This window comes from Coloeus monedula (genome assembly GCF_965178545.1).
Source record: "Coloeus monedula genome assembly, chromosome: 4".
Classification (NCBI taxonomy): domain Eukaryota; kingdom Metazoa; phylum Chordata; class Aves; order Passeriformes; family Corvidae; genus Coloeus; species Coloeus monedula.
In genome coordinates this window covers 27,069,418-27,092,566 of record NC_138784.1, presented here as the reverse complement: position 1 = coordinate 27,092,566, position 23,149 = coordinate 27,069,418, and the positions used below count along the sequence as shown (strand labels likewise).

The following is a 23,149-nucleotide window of genomic DNA, read 5'->3' as shown; positions in this document are numbered from 1 at the left end:
GAAAGGGCCCGACAGCCGAGAAGGCTGGCACTGGGTTTGGGATTGTTTGCTGTTACTGCCAGAGTTGTTGTCGTTTGTTTGACTGGTTATACACATAGAGATATATAATAGTAAAGAACTGTTATTCCTGTTCCTCATATCTTTGCCTGAAAGCCCCTTAATTTCAAAATTATAATAATTTGGAGGGAAGGAGGTTGCAATTTTTTTTCTTCTATTCCAAGGGAGACTCCTGCCTTGTCTTTCAAACCAAGACACTATTCCACCTGGATCCAAGCTCCTGGAGCACCTTAATGTGGGACTGTCTCTGTAATATAGTTGATATTTGGGATCCTCATTAGGAAACAGGACACAGAGAGCAGTTGTACTAATAAAAAATGACCTTGAGAACACAGAGCTTTGTACTCCTCTATTAAAAACCCCACACTTGTACATTGCAAAGTTGGTTTTAGCAGAACAGTCAGCTGCATTTGCTGTTCTCCACACTCTGCAGGTCTAGGTTGAGTTTGTTTTTCAGGAGCTGTCCCTTTGTCTTGCCCACTTCATCCAAACCTAATGATGAGTCAAACCCTCCTGGTTTTGGCATACACTGGTCTGTGGAGTCATCTGAGCTGTATCAGGCAGATAGTGCTGACTGACTTGTACCAAATCTGCACCCCTGTGTGCCCTTTGTCCTGTCTCTGATCTGTTTGCTGGCATGGATGTAGCCATGAAGCCTCTGCTCACAGGACTGGCTATTATAAGGTACTTGTTTCGAGGATGTGTTCTTTTCCCCTTTCTTTATAAGAATTCCCTTTTCTTTTTTTCCTCAGACATACATCTGACACCTCACAGCAGCTATCAGTCTGTGGAGGGCAGACTTCAATCCCGAAGGAAAGGTCTGAAATGATGAAAGAGATGGATGAAAAAATAAGGAAGGAAATGTTTGAAAGGATGAAAGAGATGGACAACAAAATAAGGAAGGAAATGTTCGAAAGTATGAAAGAGATGGACAACAAAATAAGGAAGGAAATATTCGAAAGTATGAAAGAGATGGACGACAAAATAAGGAAGGAAATGTTCGAAAGGATGAAAGAGATGGACAACGAGAAAATGTGAGAGTCCAGTGACCAGAAATGACACTGTTTAGTGTGGCCCCTGACAAGAACTGTAGCTGGTGCACACTAGGGCAGGTGGGACAGAAGATTATAAATCAGCCAGACACAGGGAGGGCTCTGAGTTAGCAGCAAATTTTCTGCAGGCTTTATTGGGAACCCAGAGCAAATTTACAGAAGCTGATTGATTTGCTCCATGTAATATGCAGATCTTACACTTTGGGAGTATTTTATTTGCACTGTTGATATTGATTCATGGAATCACAAACCACCCACCTGGCAAGGAACAGCCTTGAGAAGTGTTGGTGTCTAGATTTCTTTTCCCTATGGGTTGATCAGAAATTGGAGGGAGGAAGTTTAGCTTGTGCATTTTTTAAGACTTTATTGCATACCTGCCCACTGATTGAAATGTGGTTTATTATTTCTTTCTTCCCCCTATGGATGGATGGACAATGAGAACAGAACTTTGACTGACCCTATTAATACACCACTACACCTTCCAGATAGTTACAGCAGGTACTGTGATTCTTTATATTAATAATCAAAGAGGGGAAAATCATTATGATCCTTACAACCACACTTCCATTTCTTCTGATGTAAATAGCTCCCCCCTTGATTTGAGCATGAATTCTGGGTTGGAACTTTCAGGGGAGGTTGTTCAGCTCCCCTGGAGATTTTCCTGGATGCTCTACACTTTCCCACCTCAGAGCTTTTTTTCTGGAATTCAGATTATTCAACAAGGGCATGTCCACTGTTGTCCCAGTGTCTAACAACAAATAAGGAGATCTCACAAATCTGTTTCAGAGCATTTCCTGGAAGGGCAATCCAATTACAGCAGCAGAAGGAAGAGGAATATGAGGTGCTGAAAGAGAAGAACAAAAATCTGGAGTCAAGGTAAGGTATTTATTCATATTTTGGATGTACTGTGTGTTTCTACACTGAAAAGCCACATACTTGTTGCTTCCTCCAGTGCTTGGGGACTCTGTTTCTGACCAGACAGCCCAGACACCTTCTCTCCAGACTTTCAACCTAACAGCATCTCTTTGTAACTGACTTCTTGAAGATGGCTTGGGTTGTTCTGCAAAGGGAAGGAGACATTCTCAGGGTAACCAGTTAAATAAAGAGTAAAAGAAACCAGTCTCCAATGACATTGTTGAGATACCACTCTGATCAGATTCCACTGTGATCATGCAAAACTGAGCTGAGGAAGCACTGTTTTCCACACAAAAGCTGCTCGCCAGCTATATAACAGAGTTGAGAAGTGCATTGTACAAAACATGGGATGCATGAAACAGATTCATAGTAAAATAGTTATGTTTATTCATTATTTCATCTTGGCTTAGGTACGTTTTTTAATATCCTCCTTGACCTAGATACCAAGAGCTCTTGGCTAAAACGATGCGCATGTACCAACACTCTGAGGACATCAATGACTCTTTGCGTTTGTCTGCTGTGCTGGAGAGGTATGAGATGCTCCAACTACAGCAATGGGAGAAAGTCAGGAGCTCCATGCCCTGCCGTTGGACGTATGAGCAAGGCCATCGCATCATTAAGGTTTGTCCATTTTCTGCATCTGATTCTTATCAGATCAATATGGTGCAGCCATATAGCAGCCTTTGAGTATTTGTATTTCTGTACCAGAAAGGGTTGGGCCTAAGTTTGGGTCTCCAGTTTTCCAACTCAGCAGGGCCTGTGGAATGCTGTAGTGATCAAACTGACAGTGACTTTCTTCCTCCTGCCTTTCAGAAGGGCACATTCAAATACCAGTCCCATCACATGTTAAGCACAAATGGGAAAACAATCCCCTTTGCTTATGCTGGTGCTTGAACTGATAGCTGGGAGACCTTATTTTGATGTCTGACTCACTGCTCTGATGCTAGAGAGATCTGAAGGAAAATACCAAAGTGGTATTACCTAAAAGGACAAGACTGAGATGGGGCCATTATTAGCATTGATTGTGATGATAAGGCCCGACAGATGCTGAAGAATGGGCTCCAATATGCAAGCAGCTTGATGAAACAGTTTGTTTCACAGCTATGGAAGACATACTTCAATCAATTAGCAGCCCTACAATTTACTCTAATGCAGATGTGTTCTCAGCACATGCTTTGCACTTTACACCTCTGGTTTCACTGTGATTGCTGCTGTAATCAGTTGTTGTCTTTGCACTGCAGAAGCTGTTTGATGCCTGTGAGAAAGATATACAACAGAGAACAGATGACATACTTAAAGCTCTTGACATCCCACTTTGGAATAAGGCTTTGACTGAGGTATTTCATGTTTCTGTGTAAAAGGGCCATCAGCATCTGCCATTCATTTAGAAGTTTGCTTCTGATAAGGACACTGCTCAAAATCTGTCAGCAGTGACACTGGGGATAACTTCTGAGCTGAGAGGGCTGGGGGTGTAGAAAGCTAAGTTCCATCACCCCTAGGTATGAGACCATCACTGGATAAAAACCAGGTCTCTTTCTCTCTAAGAGTTAAGTTATTCCAGGGAGAAGCAGGGAGCTGGACTTGTGGGAGCCTTCCAAAATGGTATGATTCTGTGTCCCATGATACACAGCCATACACTGAAAGCATGTCTGAATTGTCCATCTGGATGAGGCACATGATGAGTGCAGAAAGCATTTTCCAGCCCTATGTTGCTTTTATGCGACCTTCCTCCAATGCCTGAAATGAGTGACTTCTCCATTACTGATTGACACAATCTGAGAAACAAAAATTACCACATGATAACAGCTTGCTTTGTGGTGATTGTTCTGTAGGAGATGATGCGAGAAATAAGGAAGCTCTTTCGGCAACCCTATTACCAAAACTACCCAAAGGTTCACTCCGAGATTGTTCAAGTGAGTAAAGATACAGCCCAGGACCGGGGCAATGGTTCAATTTTCTGTGCAGCTTGTTAGTTAAAAAATGAGAGGTCTCCCTTCTGCTTGAGGTTGTTTTCCGCTTGTGGTCAGGTCCTTCCAGCCCATATACTCCCAAAACATTCTCATGTACATGTAACCTTGTAAGGGAGGTACAGCAGGACAGGCAAGGTTGTGCCCTCGCCAACAAAGGCACAGCCATACTGGACCCAAGCAAGGAGCAAAGAGCAAAGGACCAGTGGTAGTGATCAGGGTCAGCCACAGACCAGTGACCACTGGGCAAGCTCACAGTGACCAGCCAGGTCAAGACCGAGCTGGGAAGTTGGTCTGTGGGTCAGAATCAGCAAGGCTGGGCACAGGCATCTCAACATCACCGCTCAGGCAAGCACCCAGCCACCACTCAGCTCCTGGGTCAAGTGGTGGCCAATCTGGGGGTGAAGATGAGGCTTCTCATAACTCCTTCTCACACCACCCTTTCTGCCAGCTTGGCTTTTATTGCAGGAGTTGAATACAAGGTTATATGGCCGTGCTAAATCTGAGCTGGCCTTGAACACAAGCAGCCAAACCCCTGGCAAGGCTGAGGAAAGCTTGCAGAGGCTGTTGATGTGCACAGAGCCCTGATATCTGCTATCCACATGGACTAGTCTCTAGTGGGCTTTTTTGTGGAAGATGTGACATATAGATCACAATTATGAAACTTCCAAAGAGGAGATTCCTTCTTTTGCAGCTTGCTGGGCCTTTCCAAAAGCTCGGTCTTACCAAACTCCTTGCAGATCTCTCCATGAAGAAATAGAGACAGGTGCTGGATGCTGGCACAATCCAGAAGTCAGGACTTAGTAAATAAAAGAACCTTTCAAGCGACCCTGGGACCCCTGCATTTCCTACTCAGAGAGTACCAGCAGCTTTGACAAGGGAAGTTCTTGAGTGCTTAGTTTATGTGGAACAGCTGCACAGAATGAGAGTGGGGAGGCAGTGTAACAATACATCAACATAACATTACAAAGCTTTGAAAATTGTTCTCATATGATTTTCAGGAAGCTGCCATCCTCACAGGAACTGAAAATCAAACTGAAAGTCAGTTCCTGCTGCAGAGCTGCCAAATTTATTGTTTGCTGCTTCTTCAGGATCCACCAGTTAAAGCTGAGTGGAAGATGAACAGAAGGTATTTAGAGCATGTGGACAAGAAAGATCCAGTGTACTGGAAAAACCCATCACTTCTGTGGCCCATAATGAAACGTGGGGAGGATGTTGTTGCGAAAGGTGTAGTCTGGGATCAAAGGAGAATGACTTGAGATTCTGGTTAATTGCTAACTTAGCCAGAAGGTGACACAGCTGCTTTGCAATACTCTGCTTTTCTTTCTCCCATGAATTTCCTGCTTTTCAGAGCTAGTAAGTTAGACATCCCCCACTTGGGACACCTAGGATAAATCATTATTAATAAACATGTATTAAAAATTGAAGCTACTCCAGTTGTCTCCTCACAAAGGCCACCTGCCTGTTCGCACTCAGCTGCTTTCCCATGTCTGTACAATTTACCTCTCCCGAAGCCCTTCAGCTACTCACCTGCCACAGCTCTGGACCAAAGAGCTCTAAAAGTTGTATTCCATGGCGTAAGGGGGATGCAGTGAGGCAAATGCGTGTTCATGTGACTTCGTGTGACACAGTATTCTGTGAGCAACTTGAGAATTACCAAATAAAAAAAGACTTTAAATTCTGCTGTCCTTTTCTCCAGTTCTTTTTTCTAGTCCATCAGCTTCCTTGGCTGCACAAACTCCCTGGGATTTTCTCAATGGGCCCCAGAAAGAAAGGCAAATTTCTGTGCAGCTCTCTGCAAGCAAATTGCTCTGCTTCTCTTAGGAATTCAGTATTCCCTAAGCATGTTGCAGGTCACTGACAACATGAGCTGGGATCCAGGTGCGTGCAAAAAATTTGGCTTTTAAAAAACTGGAGTATTCATCTTTTCCAGGCTGTAGAAGGTAAATGACAGGGAAGTTGTCCAGTACAGGCAAGTAGAAGTTTCAGCATGACCCTGAGCCAAATGCCATGTGATTATACAGGTAAAATACTACACATAAGGCAAGCTGCCATGCTCTATTTCTTACCTGCTTAGAAACTTTTTAGCCTAATTTTTTTTTTGTGTGTGGCTCCCTGAGTCTGTCTGGTCCTATGCTGTGCATCAGTTTTATCTCTGAAGCTCATCACTTCTGCATCTCCTCATGTGTGTCCTTTCCTTTGATTTTTCTCTCCTTAACATCATTTTTGCTAGGCTAAAATACTCAAGTTGCAAGGCCTTATCTTTCAAAGACTGATTTAAAAGTCTTCAGAAAGCTGAAAGCACTGCTGCAACCATTCTAACACACTCCACATACACTTTCTAGTATCTCCTAACGTCAGAAGCAGACTTTTTGCTCTTCCTGTGTCACTAGAATTGTTGGGAAAAATAAAACTTGCTATCTAGAACACTATTGTGTATCTTTGTAACTAATACATACATGTCTGTTAAAGGAATTCACGAGACTAAGTGCTGCTTGTTAAAGATTTTCCCAATATCTGTACAGCACCCAGCAGAATCCAGCAGACCTGGGCTCTGAGATACTGCTAAAACACCTTCTCCCTATTACATGTGCTCAGCTGATCTTGAAGGAGCAACAATTTCCCCCTCCCTGCAAAAAGTGCACCTAGGGTACAGTAGTCTTGACACAGTGAACAAACCGCTAAAATCAGAGGATTTTTAACCTCTCACTACAAGCCAGGTACTTCATCCATTAGCAACAAAGATCCACTGATGGCCACTGTGCAAAGTGTCTGTGTGAAATCCCCTTGTTGCCAGACTCTCAAATCTGGTGCAAAGGACAACATCTGGGCCCTGATCCAACACATCCTCTTTTCCCAGTTCTTGGTGTTTGAGGGTGAGGCAATATTTTTAATCAGATGCTGTGCCACATACCATCCCAAGGCTAATATGATGTCCTGATGTCCTTCGCATAATTTCCTAATTAATATTTTAACAGGAAATTGGTGCAAGATGGGGAAATGGTCTCCTCTGTTCTGACTTCCATGTTGTGGGGACTCAGCAGATGGAGGAGACACGCTTAAGGAAAGTTTTCCAGCATACTGGGACAAGGAGCCCTTTGTAGGGACCCCTACACTCAGGGAGATATCTTTGCTGCTGCTTACACCTTTCCCCCCCCCTCCCGGCCACAAAGAGGGAAGCAGAGGCCCGGGTCCTTCCCAGAGCAAATATTTGACTTCTCATCCACAGCTCAGAGAAGGAACCATGAAGAAATCAGTGCTGTGGGAGCCTGAGGCTGTGAGCAGCCACCTCAGCTGCACGGGTCTCCTCTGCGTTTGTCCCCAGCCCTCCCTGGCAGCTCCCGCACTGTTGAAGTCCAGGGGGCTTTCCCGTGGATCTCACATGGAGTGTGCTTGGGCTGCCAGCTCCACAGCAACACGATGGGTGCTGCAGCATGCACGGCAATGCCTCAGGGTTACTGCAGCTCAGGACGCCATGCTTTGGAGACAGGAGGAAGGGAACAGCGAGGGTGCGAAGGGATCGCAGGTGAACCTCGTGACACAGCTGCAGGAGGAAGCAAAACTGTATTTTGGAGAAGCGTGTCCCCATGCTGCAGGGCCCCGAGGGTGTGGTGTGCGGCAAAAGGGCGTTTACAGGGAGGCCCCACAGTCCCAGGGCCCGCGGTGAGACCCAGGGCCACAGTCGTGCAGGTCACAACAGGGCTGGGCCCTGGGAGCTCACCGCCGCCCAAGCTGCGCAAGGCACTATTTGCCTTTCACTCTTAGTTTGATTTTCGACAGTGTAATTGCTCCCTCAGAAGCGTAGTAAAGGAATCGCTTCCGGCAGATACATGAAATATTTATTAGGTGGAGTTTGGTAATTTATTTCTAAGCCTCGTGAAGATCCTAAGGGCACCTCAGAGGACATAATAGAGAGAGAAACACAAGCTGAAATACTGCTGGTCTTTAGAGCGACCGCAGTTCCTGGTTGTGATGCGCCAACGCAGGGCACCGGCACTGTCCCGCCTGCCCACAGCTCCGGAAGCAGCGCCGCACACGCCAGCCCCAGCAGTTCTGTCCTTGGGACGCGCGGCACGGAGGGTCGGGCAGATCACAACACCCGGGCATCCCGCGAAGTAAGCGGGGCACCCGGGGGCGACCTGTACCCGCACAAAAATTCCTCTCACATTCGGAGTGAGGACCCGGGCGTCACCCCGGGTCGTTATTTTCCTTACTCATAAGTTTAAGGCATAGTGAATTACACCCCACGCCGCGGGTACACTGCTCCGCACCAGCTCTATAGGTTAGGGCGAGCTCTTCGTCACCCCCACCTGGCGCCGCCTCAAGCCGCTGCCACTGTCCTCACCACTCCGCGCGGCCCTTATCCCCTTCCGCGCCGCGGGACCGCTGCCGCGGAGCGAACAGCACCGCGACGTGCCGCGCCGTATGCAAATGACGGGCCCGGGCACCGCGGGGGGTTGTGGGGCGCCCCGTCGCATCGGGGCGGAGCCGGGGCGGGGCCCGCCATATTTCTGGGGGCGGGGCGAGGAGCGGAAGTTCTACGGCGGCACCTCCGGGATTCGCTCGCTGCGTCTCATCGTTGGGGCCGCGACAAGATGGCGGACCTGTCTCTGGACGAGCTCATACGGAAACGCGGTGTGACGGTGAAGGGAAGGTGAGCGACTGGGAGGGCGACGCAGCGCCTCGGGCCCGGCGGCCCCCGGCCGTCCTTCGTGTCTCCCTTCGGGTGGCTCCGCTCCGGGGGCTGGGGGCCGCAGCTACCTCAGCGCGGCCCGGCCCTGCTCCCGCCCTCGCGTTCCCATTGGCTGAGCCGCGGGCCTGCGAAGCCGCGCCGCGATGCGATTGGCGGCGGCGGCCGTCACTCAGGGCCGGGGCGGGGGTCGGCCCCCCATGTCGGCCCTTGTGCCTGGCGCTGCCCCGGTGGGGCAGGAACACGCATCGGCACATGCCGTCTCGTTCTTTTAGGGATTCCTGGCACCGTCTCTTGTCTCGCTGAGTTCTCTGACGTGCGCTGTCCCCGCTGCCTCGTACTTGTCCGCGCCGATTAACCCAGCGCTGCTCCCCATAGCGGGGTCGGCGCCCCTGGGCCCCGCTCGGTATCCGGGCTGCAGGTGTTAATCCGGGCAGTGCCCTGCGGTGCCCGGTGCCCCCGCGCTCCCCCGAGCGGCTCGGTGCATTGTGGGAGAGCCGTGGGAGGGCTCGTGGTGCTCGGGGAGCCGTAACCGACCGGGGCTGCCGGGCACCCGCGCGGGCGAGGCTGCCGAGCTTCGGCCGCATCGCTGCCCGGCCTCGGAAGCTGTTGTCCCTCTAGCGTAGTTAGCGGTGCTCCGACAGATTGTTTGAAGTGTTTGAGACGACGTGGAGCATGTTGCAGATCAGAGCTACAAGGTCAATTTATTTCTTTGCGTGGCAGATGTCTCCAGTGTAGGCTGGGCTATTTACTGCCACAGTTGGCAGTTCTTACCTGGATGCTGCTTCTGAAGCTTTTCATCTTCCCTTTTGTCATGGTCTCTTAATGCTTCTGAAGACCTTGTCCCCCATCTCTGTTAGCTCAATATGGTCTTGCTTTGTTGGGTTTTTTTTTGGTTGCTGTTTGGTTTTTTTTTTTAATTTATTGGTCTTAGTTTTTAACTCTGAATGTATAGACACTTACATGTCTAGAGTAATATTCTGAAAGTTACCTGCTAACATATACTACCAAAACATTCAAATGTATTTAAATCCTAGTCTAGACAAGGCCTTGGCTTTGCGCTTTCATTCATGTTATCCTGCATATTTGGAACAGTCTTAGGCTGCTTACTATGCTCCAAGTACCTCGTTTATCCTTTTTCAAATCCCTCCTTAACTCTCATTTCTTCCAAAAATCTTTCCTGCTTTTTTTTGCTGAACAGTAATCTCTCTGCTGTACTGTAAGAATTGTTGTGCCCCGCACTCCTCTTGTATGTCATGTTTAGCTCACTTTATAAATTTCTGACGTAGCAAACTTGGCTTTGTGAAGGCTGGATAAACTGAATAAACTTAAATCATTGCATTCATGCTTTTCAGTAGTCTAAATGAAATAAAAGAAAAATATTTGCCTATAAAATGTAGTAATCCATAAAATAGTCAAGCCAGAGCTTGGAATCTTGGAAAGTGAATTAGATGTTTGAGATCCGCTTTTATTTCAGGTGCTGTGGCACAAACACCTAAGCAGTTAATGCTCTTGTAGGGTAAGCAATTATCTGGGGAAGACAGTTGCTTATTAGGGTAAACACAACTCTTCAGAAATGGTGTAATATTCAGTACAGGTTCTTAACCTATTTCATTGGGTTTTGTCATCAACAGTCTTAACTAATTCTGGTTTAAATGTTGATACATACATCTCTTATTTTACTTTGACCTGTCTCATGAACTACTCATCCAGCAGCATTCTAGCTGAATGCTTTCAACATGGCTAAATAAATGCTTTTAAAATTGCAAGGAAAGGCTTGCTCTGTGTCTGTTGCTTTATGGGTACTGTTACTCTTCTGTATTATTCTGGGTATATTTTTGTAGATGGTCTTAATAATGCTCCTCTTTCTTCTAGCTGGTTTGCTTTGGCTGTAAGAGAGCTGTAGGACTCTTAGATAGGTAATAAAATGGGATTCCAGTCCCAGCTTTCCAGACATCTGGACACAAGAATAAAAGAGACAGAAGCAGAGATTTCATCACTTGTTTAGTTGGTTGGTTGGTTAATTGGGGTTTTTTTTAAAGATTTCTCCACTGAAAATACATGACTGTAAATAATGTGAAGGTTGTGGAGTTAGATCAGGAAATACTGATATAAAGATGTATTAAAAATTGAAATAGCATCATCATTTGATTTTAGGATACTAACCTTTTGAGAATTACAACAAATTCCAGGTATCTACTTTTAGACTTTATAGTACTGGACAACACATTTCTGAAAGCAGATAAACACTGTAGCCCTCTATTTTAACTTTTAATAAGTCAACAGCAAGAATATTTTTTAGTACTTTAAAATTTCTCTTACTACTTTGTCTTTTTTTTTTTTTAAATACAAAGAAACCCAATAGGAAAAAACTTTAAAAATACTCATCAGAGGAACTCTGTTAAAAAATTAGATAAACTGGTTTTGTTCTTAGGGCAGATTTTGAAAAAAGTGTATCAGACCTGTAATAAGAAGGTAGTTCTAGTTTTCACCCCATATTGAGCTGCTTTTAGGAATACTTGTCTACAAGTACAAATGCTGTAGTTCTTGTGGGCTGTTGTCTTTCTGTGCTCAGTATTGCAATAATGATGTGCTTAAAAAGTAAAGGTCGCCGAGTGCAGTAGTTCTTTTAGTAGATTAAAGAAGAGGCAGTCATGTTAGAAAGTAATTTGACTTATGACTGTTCTTGCTGGAAGCTAATCAACCTTGAAATTGGTGGCTTTGAACTGAGATTGTTACTGGTGCTTGTACATCCTAAAATTCAGGTTGCCGTGCACCCACAAATCTTAAAAATTCTTGAAATCATGTGTAATTCCATGTTTCCTTTGTATCTGGATGTGTTATTGTATTACAAAAGATGCTTTAGGAGACCTGTTCAGTCCTAAAGCTAGAAGGTCTGTTCCTGTTCCTCTTTGTCTTCACAGGTTTCCCCAAAGTACCCGAGTTGTTGAATTTTGTTTAAATATAGTATGTACTTAGCACAGCTGAAGTCAGACCCTTTACTTTGTAAATGTGGGCTTAAGGATGGATTTTGGAAACCAGTTCCTTAGCTGTTTATGTAGGAACTAAAATCCAGCATAAAACATCTTAGGAGCTCTACTGTTGTATTTAAGACATCTAACCAGAGTTGATTTTTGTGCAGTAATAGTGAACTTTTGTTTGCAGCAACACAAATACTTTTATTGACACTGAATCACATCTTATAATGCCTGAAACCTTTTTCTTTTTCATTTTCTTTGTTTTTCTCCAGAATTAACACAAGGCCAGTGTTTGGGGGTGTAAGATCTCGCATTGGGATCCAGCAAAATCTTCTAAATAGATCATCACCAGCTGTGAGCTTCCAGCGGACATTCGATGCCCGACAGAAGATAGGACTCACTGATGCCCGACTCAAGCTGGGGGTTAAAGATGCCCGTGAAAAACTGGTTCAAAAGGACGCTCGGTTCAAAATCAAAGGGAAGGTGCAGGATGCTCGAGAGATGTTGAATTCCCGTAAGCAGCAAAGTGTTGTTGCTGAAAAGGCAACCAAAGTGGTGGATGCCAGAGAGAAGATCAGCTTAAAAAGGAGCACTCCTGCTGCTATCAGCCCAGCTATGGGGACAGTAAATCCAGCCATGAAAATCACCAAAACTATCCAAGTAGGTGAAGCGAGTCACCTCTGAGCCCCTTTGTTACTCTACAGCAGTTCAGTAGACACGATAATACATGAATATGTTCATATCATTAACAGTAGAAGCGACAATGATACAGTTCTTTCCAGCCTGTGGGGTAGGATTCTGATCCTTTTGTGTGTCCTTGCAGCTGCTTGGGACTTCTTGTAGAATCACACCTTTCATTCAAATTTTCATTTTAATTTTAGGCCCAAAAAGACTAAGGCAGCGCTCCTGTCAGCATTAAAGGAGATGTCTTGAATGGTTAAGTAGTCTCCTTCCTACCTGAATGCAAACAAAATGATGCAGGGCTTTTTGTCATTCTTAATACTGCCCCTGTTTGAAAGTCTGATGCGGTGGATTGTCCTGTATAGGTAACTGGTTTATCCTAGTGGTGGGATAACACTTTAGAATATGCAGCTGTATTTGTTTTTAAGAAAATTTAAAATTCAATGAACCCTTCTACAATTTTCCCCTTTTATACTTGTCTGGTTTTCAGGAATGCCCTCGTTTCCAGGGAGTTGCCTGATCTCGTGAAGCGTTCCTGCTGAGGCTCAAGATTTATTTCAATTGTATTGTAATCAGTTGATCACCCTGACCTGCTGATTTCCTGGGCCAGTTTTCTGATTTCACTTTGCTATGTTCACAGTAACTCGATTCTTAACCAGCTTCTCTGACAAACAACTGCTGTTGAACTGTGTGTCTGTTAGGTACAATGGGTAGAGTCAGAAGAGAAGTTTCCAGATTGTTGGGATTGTTGCTTGAGTGGTTTTGCTCCTTACCTCTACAAGCATGTAACTGAAGTTCCCAGCCTATCTCTTCCATTTTTCTCCTCCCAAAAATCAGCTGAGTGCTTACACATACCCAGAAATCTCTGTCGTCATCAGTTTGAAAGCCTAGATGAGTCTGCTTTCTGTTCAGCTGTGGGTTTTGCTCAAGGACATCAAGCATGTTTCTTCTGCAGATCAGCCTAGGAAGTTTCCCACTACTCTGCAGGTTTACTGCCAGGCTGATATAAGAAAGAGAAAGGACTCTTGAGGCAGTAAGAAGGGCTAATCACAGAGCAGTTGAGCAGTCTGTTTAGCAGTCATTAATTAGGAGGGTGATTAGTACTCTTGCTGTCCTTCTAAGCCAAATCACCAGCATCAGCTGTGAGGAATTGAACATTTTCTACAAAGTTTCTAGGCATTAAAGTAGTTTCCAGAAACTTGGTGCAGTAGCTGTTTGTTCTGACCTGATGTTTTTTGTGACTTGGTTTTACCAATAGTATTTTCAGTTTATTAGACAACATAGTGCAAGGAAACATATCTATTTATATACAGGGTATAGTGGTGATTCAGACTGTAGACAGAACCTTGCACATGAGCAATTATCTAAACATTTTTCAAAATATTTGTACTGAAATTCCAAATTGCCCATGACCCTCCTATCTTCCCAAATGCAGAAGTGGAGTCAGACTAGTGTATCTTGATCCAAGGTACAGCACACAGCTCTGAATGTGCTGTCCTGAGGTCTTGTTTCTCATAAAGCAAGGAAAAATCTTTGAAACCAAAAAATTACCGTAGGTCTGCTGCTGTTCTGTAGGATGGGTATCCTTGTTTCTGAATTGATTAGCAGATTAAAACATGAGGTGCTATGGTGTAAGTTGCAGTCTAGAGAAAATGCAAAGGTGAAGATTTTACTGCCTGTGTTTTTTTGTAAGAAGAGATCCATTCTTTAATGAACAGCTCTAGCTTTTTCAAAAAACAAAAGGGCATTTTTAAGGGTGTTGTTGCATGATTTCAGTTATTGATTAGTACAGCTACGTTCGCTACCTCCTTCTGTTGTGGTTTCCCTGTTTCATGATGTAATGGGCTGCAGAAGGGGCAGCTCCACTACCCTGTGCATCATTTTATTCCACTACAGCTTATTCCAGCTCTAGTGCTAAGGGTTAGTATATATTACTTCTGTTTGATGGAGATGTTTTGTTTAGTTATGTTTAGTTACCTGTAGCATGAAAGAAGAGACACTTTCTGACTTAACCCCATTTTGCATTGGCAGAAGTGTAGATTTAGTCAGTCCTGACAGGACTGAAGTTAACATCCCTTCCCAATAATCCTGGACTAAACCCTAAGTATTTTGAATCCATTTCTTCGTGTGGTCTTAGATTTTAATTTAAGTGATGCTATCTCATATTGAACATATCACAGAAAATATAGGTGTTACCTAAGAGCATATTGTGGTAATATATTTCAAAGCAGGAAGGTGAGTTTCATTTAAGTGATCTCAGGGTATTCAACTAAAGCTTTGATCTTCTGAAAAGAGGACCTGATGGACTGTAGTGCATAATGCTTTGGTTCTTTATCTCTAACTGTAGCAGAAAGCTCCAGTTCCTGGACACTCTCATCCAGCAGGAATGAGGATCAATGTGGTGAACAACCATACACATAAACAGGTGTGTACCTGCTCTGTATTCTTTTACTTTTGGCAGGGAAGATGTGTCCATAAATGTTGGCAGGTGCAAAGAAAACTCTTAAGTAGGAAAGAAAAGTGTCTGAAAGTTCTCCATCAGCTTAGCTTTCATGTCTTGCATGGTTAAGATAGTTTCGTGGTAGCTGAGGTTTTCATTTAGTATAATTTATCTTGATTCCTTGTGCATTATCTGAATGAGAAGTAGATATTCCCAGTTTTATCTGTGTGTGCTAATGGTATTTTTTTCCCTAGAGGCTGACCTCTAGCTCTGATGTTTTTCTATAAATTTCTTAGTGACACCACGTCAGATCAAGTTGTTGGTTGTTTTGATTCACCATGTTGCCAGCCTCTTCAGAGAGTGGATGTGATTGTACATGGTCAAATGTGCTACAGTGAGGTGGGAGAGGGTATAACCTTCCTGTGAAATCCCAGCTGTGGGCCACTGCTGGAAACCTGATAGGGAATTATGTTAACTAGTATTCAGATGTACTTACAAAGTTCCCATAGCCCTTACCAAGCAGATTTTGAGAAAGACCCTAGAGTATGGTCTTCACGGGATCAGTTTTAAAGGCCTTTGTCACAGCCCCCAGCCATTCAGCCACCTTACTACCTTGGGTGCTTTCAGAGAGGAATTGCATGGTTTTATTACTTACGTTATTTTGTGTGTGTACACATAAAGTATTGCATTAAATACTGGAAAACTGACATTCACAATATCATGTCAGCGGACTGTGATTATAGTAACTTCAGCTGCTTGTGTATGTTACTGTTATGCTGGCCTGCTACCCTCACCTATCCCAGATGCTGTTGTTTAAGGAAGTGTCTTCTTTATTCTGACGTCATCCCTGTAAACGTGGAATCCATTCATTTTGTCTCAAACTCAAGTCCATTGTCCTGATGCCTAGTGTTTTTCCCAGCTCTTTTATTTTCTGCACAATTCTCCTCTGTTCTCTATCCATTTTGGTGGGTTTTTTTCCTTCATAGCATTTCTGTGACTGGAACAACTTCCCTGTTTGTAAACCAGAATCTTGCTGACTATGACAACCCACTGATTTTGCAAGCTCTCATTGCTAATCCCTCCATTTTTCTTTACCTTTTTACTGAATTAATGGGAAGCTGTTTGCAGTTGTGATTTCTTATGTTCTGGGCACTGCCATATGTGTCTAGACTTTTCCTTAACATTATTTAGAGTCAATGAAAAAAATACTTATGTGGGAGTTCACCTCAGTATTCTAAGGCAGGGATATGAGTGTTAAGGTGAACTGGAAAATTAATTATTCGTTCAGTAAAGCTCTTAGTGCAGTCTTTTCTAGAGCCAGATGGATATGTTCTATGCTAAGAAAAGCAGGCTATTCAAAAGGAATGTTCACTTTAGGTGTAGTCAACAGGGATTTGTTTAATTAAAACAACAACCAAAAAACAACAACAACAAAAACCCACCACACACCCCCAAACTAATTTCAAAATTACATGCACGGGCTTCAACTGTAAAGGTAGGAGGGTGCTAAAATGTAAGACACTGAGGCTTTATTCCGTTAATGTAGCTTCAGCAGTCCTAGTGAGGTCTAGGAGTAGAGGAATCTGTATGTGATTTCAGTATATCTAGGGAAACAGTTTTACTGTGGTGTTTTTGGAAAGGAAGTCTGATAGTTTTTATACTGTGTTTTGACATGGACTTGTATACCTGAAGCTAAAATCCAGTGTAATTGTGTTCATTAACTGAAGATGGTGAAGGCAGGAGAAAACTATCTATTTTTGAAATGTCTGAATGAAATCTATGTGCGTGTAAGCTATTATCTCTTCACTTCAGGGTCTGTATGACACAGAAGATGATGATGAAAGCGTCTCTCCCCTTCCTAGCAAACAGATGAAAATCACCACCACAAACAGTTTCCTGCACAACTCGGTAAGAGATTATTTCAACAGTCCCCACCATGCCGTGCTCACATTGCAGGGACACACAGGCTGTGTCTTTACAGGGCTTATGTTCTTTTAAAGTCTGTAAGTTATGTTTTCTCCTCAAATATTTGCTCTTCACCCCACCCTTCCTTTTTGCCAATGCTTCTACTGTTATTTTTGGAACAGAGTTCTTTTAGGGTAACTGGTTTTATGGGCCCTTAGCAGCCAAAATGTGTGCTTTCTGCCCTGCTGGCAGGTTGTTGCATCTGGCTCTTGACTCTTCTTGTTGAGGAAGTGCACTTAACCTGTCTTGTTACTGTTTGAGGAAACCAGCAAGGGAAGCTTTCTGCTGCTTCTGGAGACTGGGCATCAAAGCAGGAAATCTCTTGCTGTGCAAAAATCCTGGTAGGCATCTTGCTGGGGAGGACTGTTGCTCTGGAGAAGATGGAATTTCAGTACAGACAAATGTAAAGTCCTGCTTTTGGCATGGGGTGATGCTCTGCAGCTTAAACTGAGAACTGACTGGCTAGAAAGCAGCTTTGTAGGAAAGAGCCTGGGGGTCCTGCTGTGTAATCTGCTAAGAATGAGTGAGTAGTGCATCCTTCCAGCAACAAAGGCCAGCTGTAGATGTACTGAAATCATAGCCGGGAAATCAAGGAAGATAATTATTCCTGTTGGATATTTTGAGAATGCATCTGGAATTCTGTGCCTACCTTGGGGCTCTGTGGTACAAGAAAGACGTGACTGGAACCGGTACCACAAATTGGTCAGAGGGTTGCAGCGTATTAGGTGTGAGGAGAGGGTGAGAGAGCAGTGTCTCAAGGCTGAGAAGGCTGTAGTGAGATCTGTCCACTCTCACTGCCTGGTCATGGAAAAGGTAAAACCCAGGTCCTTCTCAGGAGTGACCATGGAGAAGACAAACCAATAAATTTACTGCAGCAAAAGAAATTCTAGCTGGTGAAATTCTCATGGTATTGATCAGCATCTGGCACAGGCACCCAAGGGGGGTTGTGCAGTCATCATTCTTGAATATTCAGTGCTTAGCTGGATAAGGCCTTTAACCAAACTAATGTGTCTTTGAAGTTAGCCCTGTTTCAGACATGGGAGTTGGCCATAGGTTTGTACTAAGTTATTCTCTGGTTTTGGAAAAGCAGATTCATGTGGTTTTACTGTCACACAGGTACTGTAGTACAGTGATTACCCCAGGAATTTATTTCCTCATGTGGGTATTCAGAATAGAGCTTCTGGCTATTTGTGATTCTCAAATAATCTTATGAGGGTTTTTTGAGGATTTTTTCAGGAGTAAATTTGTTCTTTCCAGTGTTCACAGCAGCTTCCAAGCACAAGTTTTAGTCTGGCTTTAAACTCGGGTATTTCCAACTACAAAGGTTAGGTTCTGTGTCTTTGTGTGCCCTAGCTTAGTGATTCTGAGGAATTACTGCTCTTTGTACTGGGGCTTCTCAGTCTTACTGTTAATGAGCAATCTTTGTGAGCACTTTGTAAAGTACTTGAAAATCATCGGATGAAAGGAGCTTTTCAAATTCAGATCACATTGTTAAAGTTCATTTAAGAAAAGTATGAAACCAAAAAGTGCTTATGGGGTGTGCCAGTTTGGACAAATTTGGAGGAAAATATCCTCTGATAGAAGGCAGGTTACAACCAGCCCTCCCCCACCAGGTTCGGGAAAAAATAAATTTTCCTCAAAGGAAAGTGAAAGAGAGAAAAACTATTTATTTAACAAACACACAGGAAAAGGATAATAATGCTAATTAATAAAACCTCTCGCTGTGGAGAGAAACCTGGGAAAATTTCAGAGTCCTTTTGTAGATGGTCTCTCTTCTCCTCCTCCTCAGAGCTGGGTCCTGGGCCCACCTCCAGGGCCTCGGTGGAGAACTCTCCCGAGGTGTTCTGATGTTGAAACAGTCCAGAAAAAGAAGAAGGGAAAAAAACCAAAGTCCCAGGAAAACAAAGTTCAACTCTCTGTCTCTCTCTGGAGAAAAAGAAGCCAAAAACCTGGCTGGAAAACAAGCAGGATTCTTCCTCCCCCCCCCTTGCTGCTGCTGTTAGAAGCAGAGGCGGTGTATCTCTGTGTCCTTGAACAAACTGCTTTGAAGAGTTTGCTCGGGTTTTTTTCCTCTCCCCCCTCTCGGGCTCAGTTTAAAGGCACAGAAAGGCACAAAATTAATTTCTGAGCATGGAGCGGCAATAGGGGATACACATCATAAAGTCACCCCAAGACATGGGGGAAGTGCTGTTTCTGGATAAACATACCTTTTTATATTTATGCCCAGAAGCTTTTGCTGATTTTTTTTTTTTTTTCAGAGCCTTTTGAAAGTTTCCAGCACTGTAGTGGTTTTTGACAGTGGGATGGACATGCAGTTCTTAGTGCATACTAGTAATACTCTGGTGGTGATGCTTGAAGAAGAGTGACAGCTTTTTATAGGCCGCAGCTCTGAGATACTTTCTTTTTTCTTCCTGTAGACTGGTCTGAGCAGCAATAAATTCTCTTTGTCCAAGACTGTTCCCCTGACTAAAGTGGTCCAGAACGATACATACACAGCTCCACCTGCACCTCCCACTGCTATGCGGACAAAGGCCTTGACAAACATGTCCCGGACCTTAGTGACAAAGGAAGAGCCTCCGAAAGAGCCAGCACCTGTTGAGGTGAGCTCAGGGAAGGGGAAAATGCTCTTTATAGAAGTCTCTGAAACATCTGAAACTTGCTGTTCATCAGACATGTGAGCAGCTCATTTCTGCCTGCCTTTCACCCTTACTTCTGGGACATCATGAAGGTTATTCTGGTAACTGCAGTCCATGTCCCAAGAATTTGAAACCTGTCTAAACATCCTTTCTAAACATGGTCCTGGAGGAATCCGTATTACAGGGAGGTGGCAGTTTTTGCTTGGACACTCCTTGGTAGCTTTCATGTCCCTAGGAGTAGTGTTTTAACACTATTTGATATGTTGTATGTCCACTCCAGCTAGCAAGGAGAAAAAAGAGTTCTTCCAAATACAACTTCTTGCTGTACACATGAGACCTCCCAGACAATTTGTAGACAGCCTGCCTGGAATTGCTTTGCCAAACTGCCTGATGGTGGGTGCAAGTAACCCAGCAGGTGTTCCTAGGTGTGTTGAGTTCAGCATGCTCTTGAGAGGCTGGAGCTGTATTTTGGGGTTTGCTGGCTGGTGTAGAGTACAGCAGAGACAGACTATTAAAACTGTGGGCATGACCAGAGTACTGTGTATGCAGATTAAGTTAGTGTTATTCTTGGGATAAGAGTGAAAAGTTACTTCAGAGAGAAACTAGCATGGAAAAGGAGCTTCTTTTTGCCATCAGATGAGCTGGGCTTTAGTAAACATTGATACTTCTCATTACTAGCTGTAGCTCTCTCCTTTGTGTGTGTGTGTACAAACATACCCTTAGTGACTTTTTATTACTTCTCTGCTGTGCTGCATTGTGGGCTGTATTTCTGACCTTTTTCATGTGATGCATTTGTTTGTGTTGGCAGCTGGCGTTCAGTCCTTTGGAAGGCACAAAGATGACCGTAAATAATCTGCATCCTCGAGTCACAGAGGAAGATATTGTTGTGAGTGTTGCTTACTGCCAAACTGTGCATGTATGACACTTCCTTTCCTTATCCTACCTCTTTTGATAAATCACTTGATCTATGGAGAATGCAGCGAAGAAGGGTGTGATATGGGTTTACTGTCCTTGCAAAACCTTTGAGGGTTCTTGATTGTTCGGGGTTTGTTTACATTTTTTTTTTTAAGTTCTTAAGAAAATGGGACAAAATCTCAGAGAGTATTTTGAGATACCTGATATCACAGAAGAATAGTTCATGCCAAATGATGCTTCTGCCCAAACTTACGCCCCCATCCAAATTATCTAGGGGCTTCCATTCTCGCTGGGCTGAGAAATAATCTGGTCTTCCTGTGTGAAAAACACTACTGAGTACTGGCCCTGAACTTCTGTCCTTGTGTAGTCTCTATTACCAGTGCCAGGAACTTATAACAAACACAGTAAGACAAGTGTCCAGATCCTGTCAGGTATTTAATAAGCAGGATGGGTGGTGTGGTGAAGCAAGTAAAGCCTTCTCATGCAGAGCCTTTGATGTGACCATGGTCATGACTGACTCTCTTCCCTCAGGAGTTATTCTGTGTGTGTGGAGCTCTGAAGCGAGCCCGGCTGGTGCACCCTGGAGTGGCTGAGGTAGTATTTGTGAAGAAAGAAGATGCTATCACAGCATATAAGAAATACAACAACAGGTGCTTAGATGGTAAGTTTGATGCCAGAGTTGCATTTAGGATAAATAAATCAACAATGACTTTTCCATGCTAGCAAGAGAGAAATACCAGAAAGTCAGTTCAAGAGCTAAGTAAGGTAGTAGTAACTGCTGTGTAACTAGCTGAATATATGCACAGTTCATTTAAATGCAATAAAAAAACCCCACCCACGTTTTCCTAGAAAAAGAAGGTTCAGAGCTGGAGGCAGGGTCCTGATGAGTCTCCTGGTCTGACTTCCAAATGAAATTTCTTTTGTTTCTAGTATGGCACCAAGAGCTGGATAGTCCTCAGGAAGGCTTTACCTGCTTACAGGGCTGCTTGCAAAGTACAAGTAAAACTAGTATTTGCAATAGTTTCAGGGTGTACTCAGAGACATTTTGAATTGGACTTGTAAAACAGTATCAGATTCTCCATAAACTTTGAATAATGCAATTTTATTTTTTAACCGTGTTAAACTGAAATTAATGTTGAACTGTTAATTTTTAGCTGGAAATAGGTGCTTTTTCTTTCTGTAGATTGAGGGATGCTTTATGGATGTTAGATGAGGAGCAGACAGCTAAGAATGGGAGATCCTCTTGTGTCCCTGCTAAGGGCTTCATACTTCTGTGTAACTTATTAATTAGTGTGATCCTTTATACTGTACTGAATGTTTCAGTGGCTCTTCTGTTGCTCTGATTTTGCAACAGAAGATTTATCAGCTGTTCTTCCTCATGTTTCCCCAGCATGTTGAACTCTTATTGCTTGCGCTGTTGTGTGATGTTTCAAGGATCTCGCCTTACCCCAATTCTGATAGAATTAATTTTGTATTTTGTTTTTATTTAGGTCAACCAATGAAATGCAATCTTCATATGAATGGGAATGTCATCACCTCAGACCAGCCTATATTGCTGTAAGTGTCCTTCAGTGGGGAAGAGAACCAAATGCTTTTGCAGGTTCTATTTTGAGAATTGTTGTCCCATGAATTTTCTTTCTCTCCCCTTCTGTGGCACAGTATGTTGAGTGGAGTGCAATGTAGCTTGACTACATAGTGTTCTCAGCCATGAGGCTCAAAAATAATCTGAGATGAGGATGTTTTCTTGTGAGAAAAGCATATTTAAAACCTTTAATATTGGTGAGGGGGCAACACTCATAACAGTAAATGCAGACAGTGTTAGAATTTATTTATCATAAAGAGAGTAAAGAGAGGTTAAATGCTGCCTTTTTTTTTTTTTTTTTTTAATCCTCCAGCCGATTGAGTGATACCCCTTCAGTGAAGAAGGAAGGGGAACCACGCCGGCCAAGTGCAAGCGCCTCCTCAAATCCCCCAGCTGAAGTGGACCCTGAAACTATCTTGAAGGCACTCTTCAAATCCTCAGGGGTCTCTGCCTCTGTGCAGCCCACAGAATTCAAAATTAAACTCTGAGAGGGGAGAGCAAGCGGTGGACTGGAAAACTCATATAAGTTGGGGGATGAGGAAAGTGCAGGAGCGCAGATGTTATTTGCATTTGCCTATCCTGAAATTTTTTGTTTTCTATGATCGCTACCTTACTGTACAATAGTGTTTCCTCTTGTGTGTGTACTTTCTGTTTTCATAGTTGGAGTTTCCTTCCATGATTTTTTTTTTCCAAGAGAATAACCTCCCCCTTCTGCCAGTAATGTATTACCAAGCATATACCATGTAACTCCATCCTTTACTCCAAAGCCCCCAGTGGCCATTAAAAGTGCACATAGACTCTGAGGGAAGGAGTGGTGATCTCCTTCTCTTTTCTTCTGACTGACCTTTAAGTAAAAGGTGCATCCCCTTGATTGTCCGCAGGCAAGACCACTACATTGTTTCTGAAGTTGCTGTGCTGGGTACAAAGTCAGGTTGGGGTATGTACAGAAAGGACTTGTCTGCCATTTGTTGGCATACCTCTTCCTTCTGGCTGTTGGACACTTTCCTGCTCAGCAGCTGTGACATTGAGAAGAAGCAGGAAAAGCCGAGCTGCCTGCTGTGCGTGCCAACGGCGACATCAGGCAGAAAGGCCGTACGCACAAGTGCACCAGCCACTGTGCTATGGGCAGGGGTGTTTCAACTCTGGTAGTGCTGGAGGGTTGTTCTGGCATTTGTACAATGAATATATTTGCTCGGGAGGGTCAGGCTCAGTTGCTCTCCTCTTTCTGGACAGAAAAATTAAGAACCAGTCATGTTCAGAGCTAGATGAAG

General features: G+C 43.8%; 2 protein-coding genes across 3 annotated transcripts; both read left to right on the top strand.

The window, feature by feature from the left end:
• Positions 1-1,010: 1,010 nt before the first annotated feature.
• On the top strand, positions 1,011-8,211 carry LOC309572213 (uncharacterized protein; the record flags this gene model as incomplete). Its single annotated transcript, XM_082280345.1, has 7 exons — positions 1,011-1,091; positions 1,896-1,985; positions 2,465-2,645; positions 3,266-3,361; positions 3,857-3,937; positions 4,993-5,120; positions 8,007-8,211. Exons 1-7 carry the CDS (start codon positions 1,021-1,023, stop codon positions 8,209-8,211), a joined length of 852 nt encoding a protein of 283 aa, XP_082136471.1. The 5' UTR covers positions 1,011-1,020.
• Positions 8,212-8,520: 309 nt separating this feature from the next.
• On the top strand, positions 8,521-22,675 carry POLDIP3 (DNA polymerase delta interacting protein 3). 2 transcript variants are annotated; one of them, XM_082280580.1, is made up of 9 exons: positions 8,521-8,645; positions 11,932-12,319; positions 14,691-14,765; positions 16,593-16,688; positions 19,163-19,345; positions 20,190-20,267; positions 20,828-20,957; positions 21,787-21,853; positions 22,192-22,675. In XM_082280580.1, the coding sequence occupies exons 1-9, from the start codon at positions 8,587-8,589 to the stop codon at positions 22,364-22,366; spliced, it is 1,251 nt and encodes a 416-aa protein (XP_082136706.1). In that variant the 5' UTR covers positions 8,521-8,586; the 3' UTR covers positions 22,367-22,675. The 2 variants fall into 2 exon arrangements, with proteins under 2 accessions (XP_082136706.1, XP_082136705.1); XM_082280579.1 differs by having other exon boundaries at positions 14,688-14,765.
• Positions 22,676-23,149: the final 474 nt, after the last annotated feature.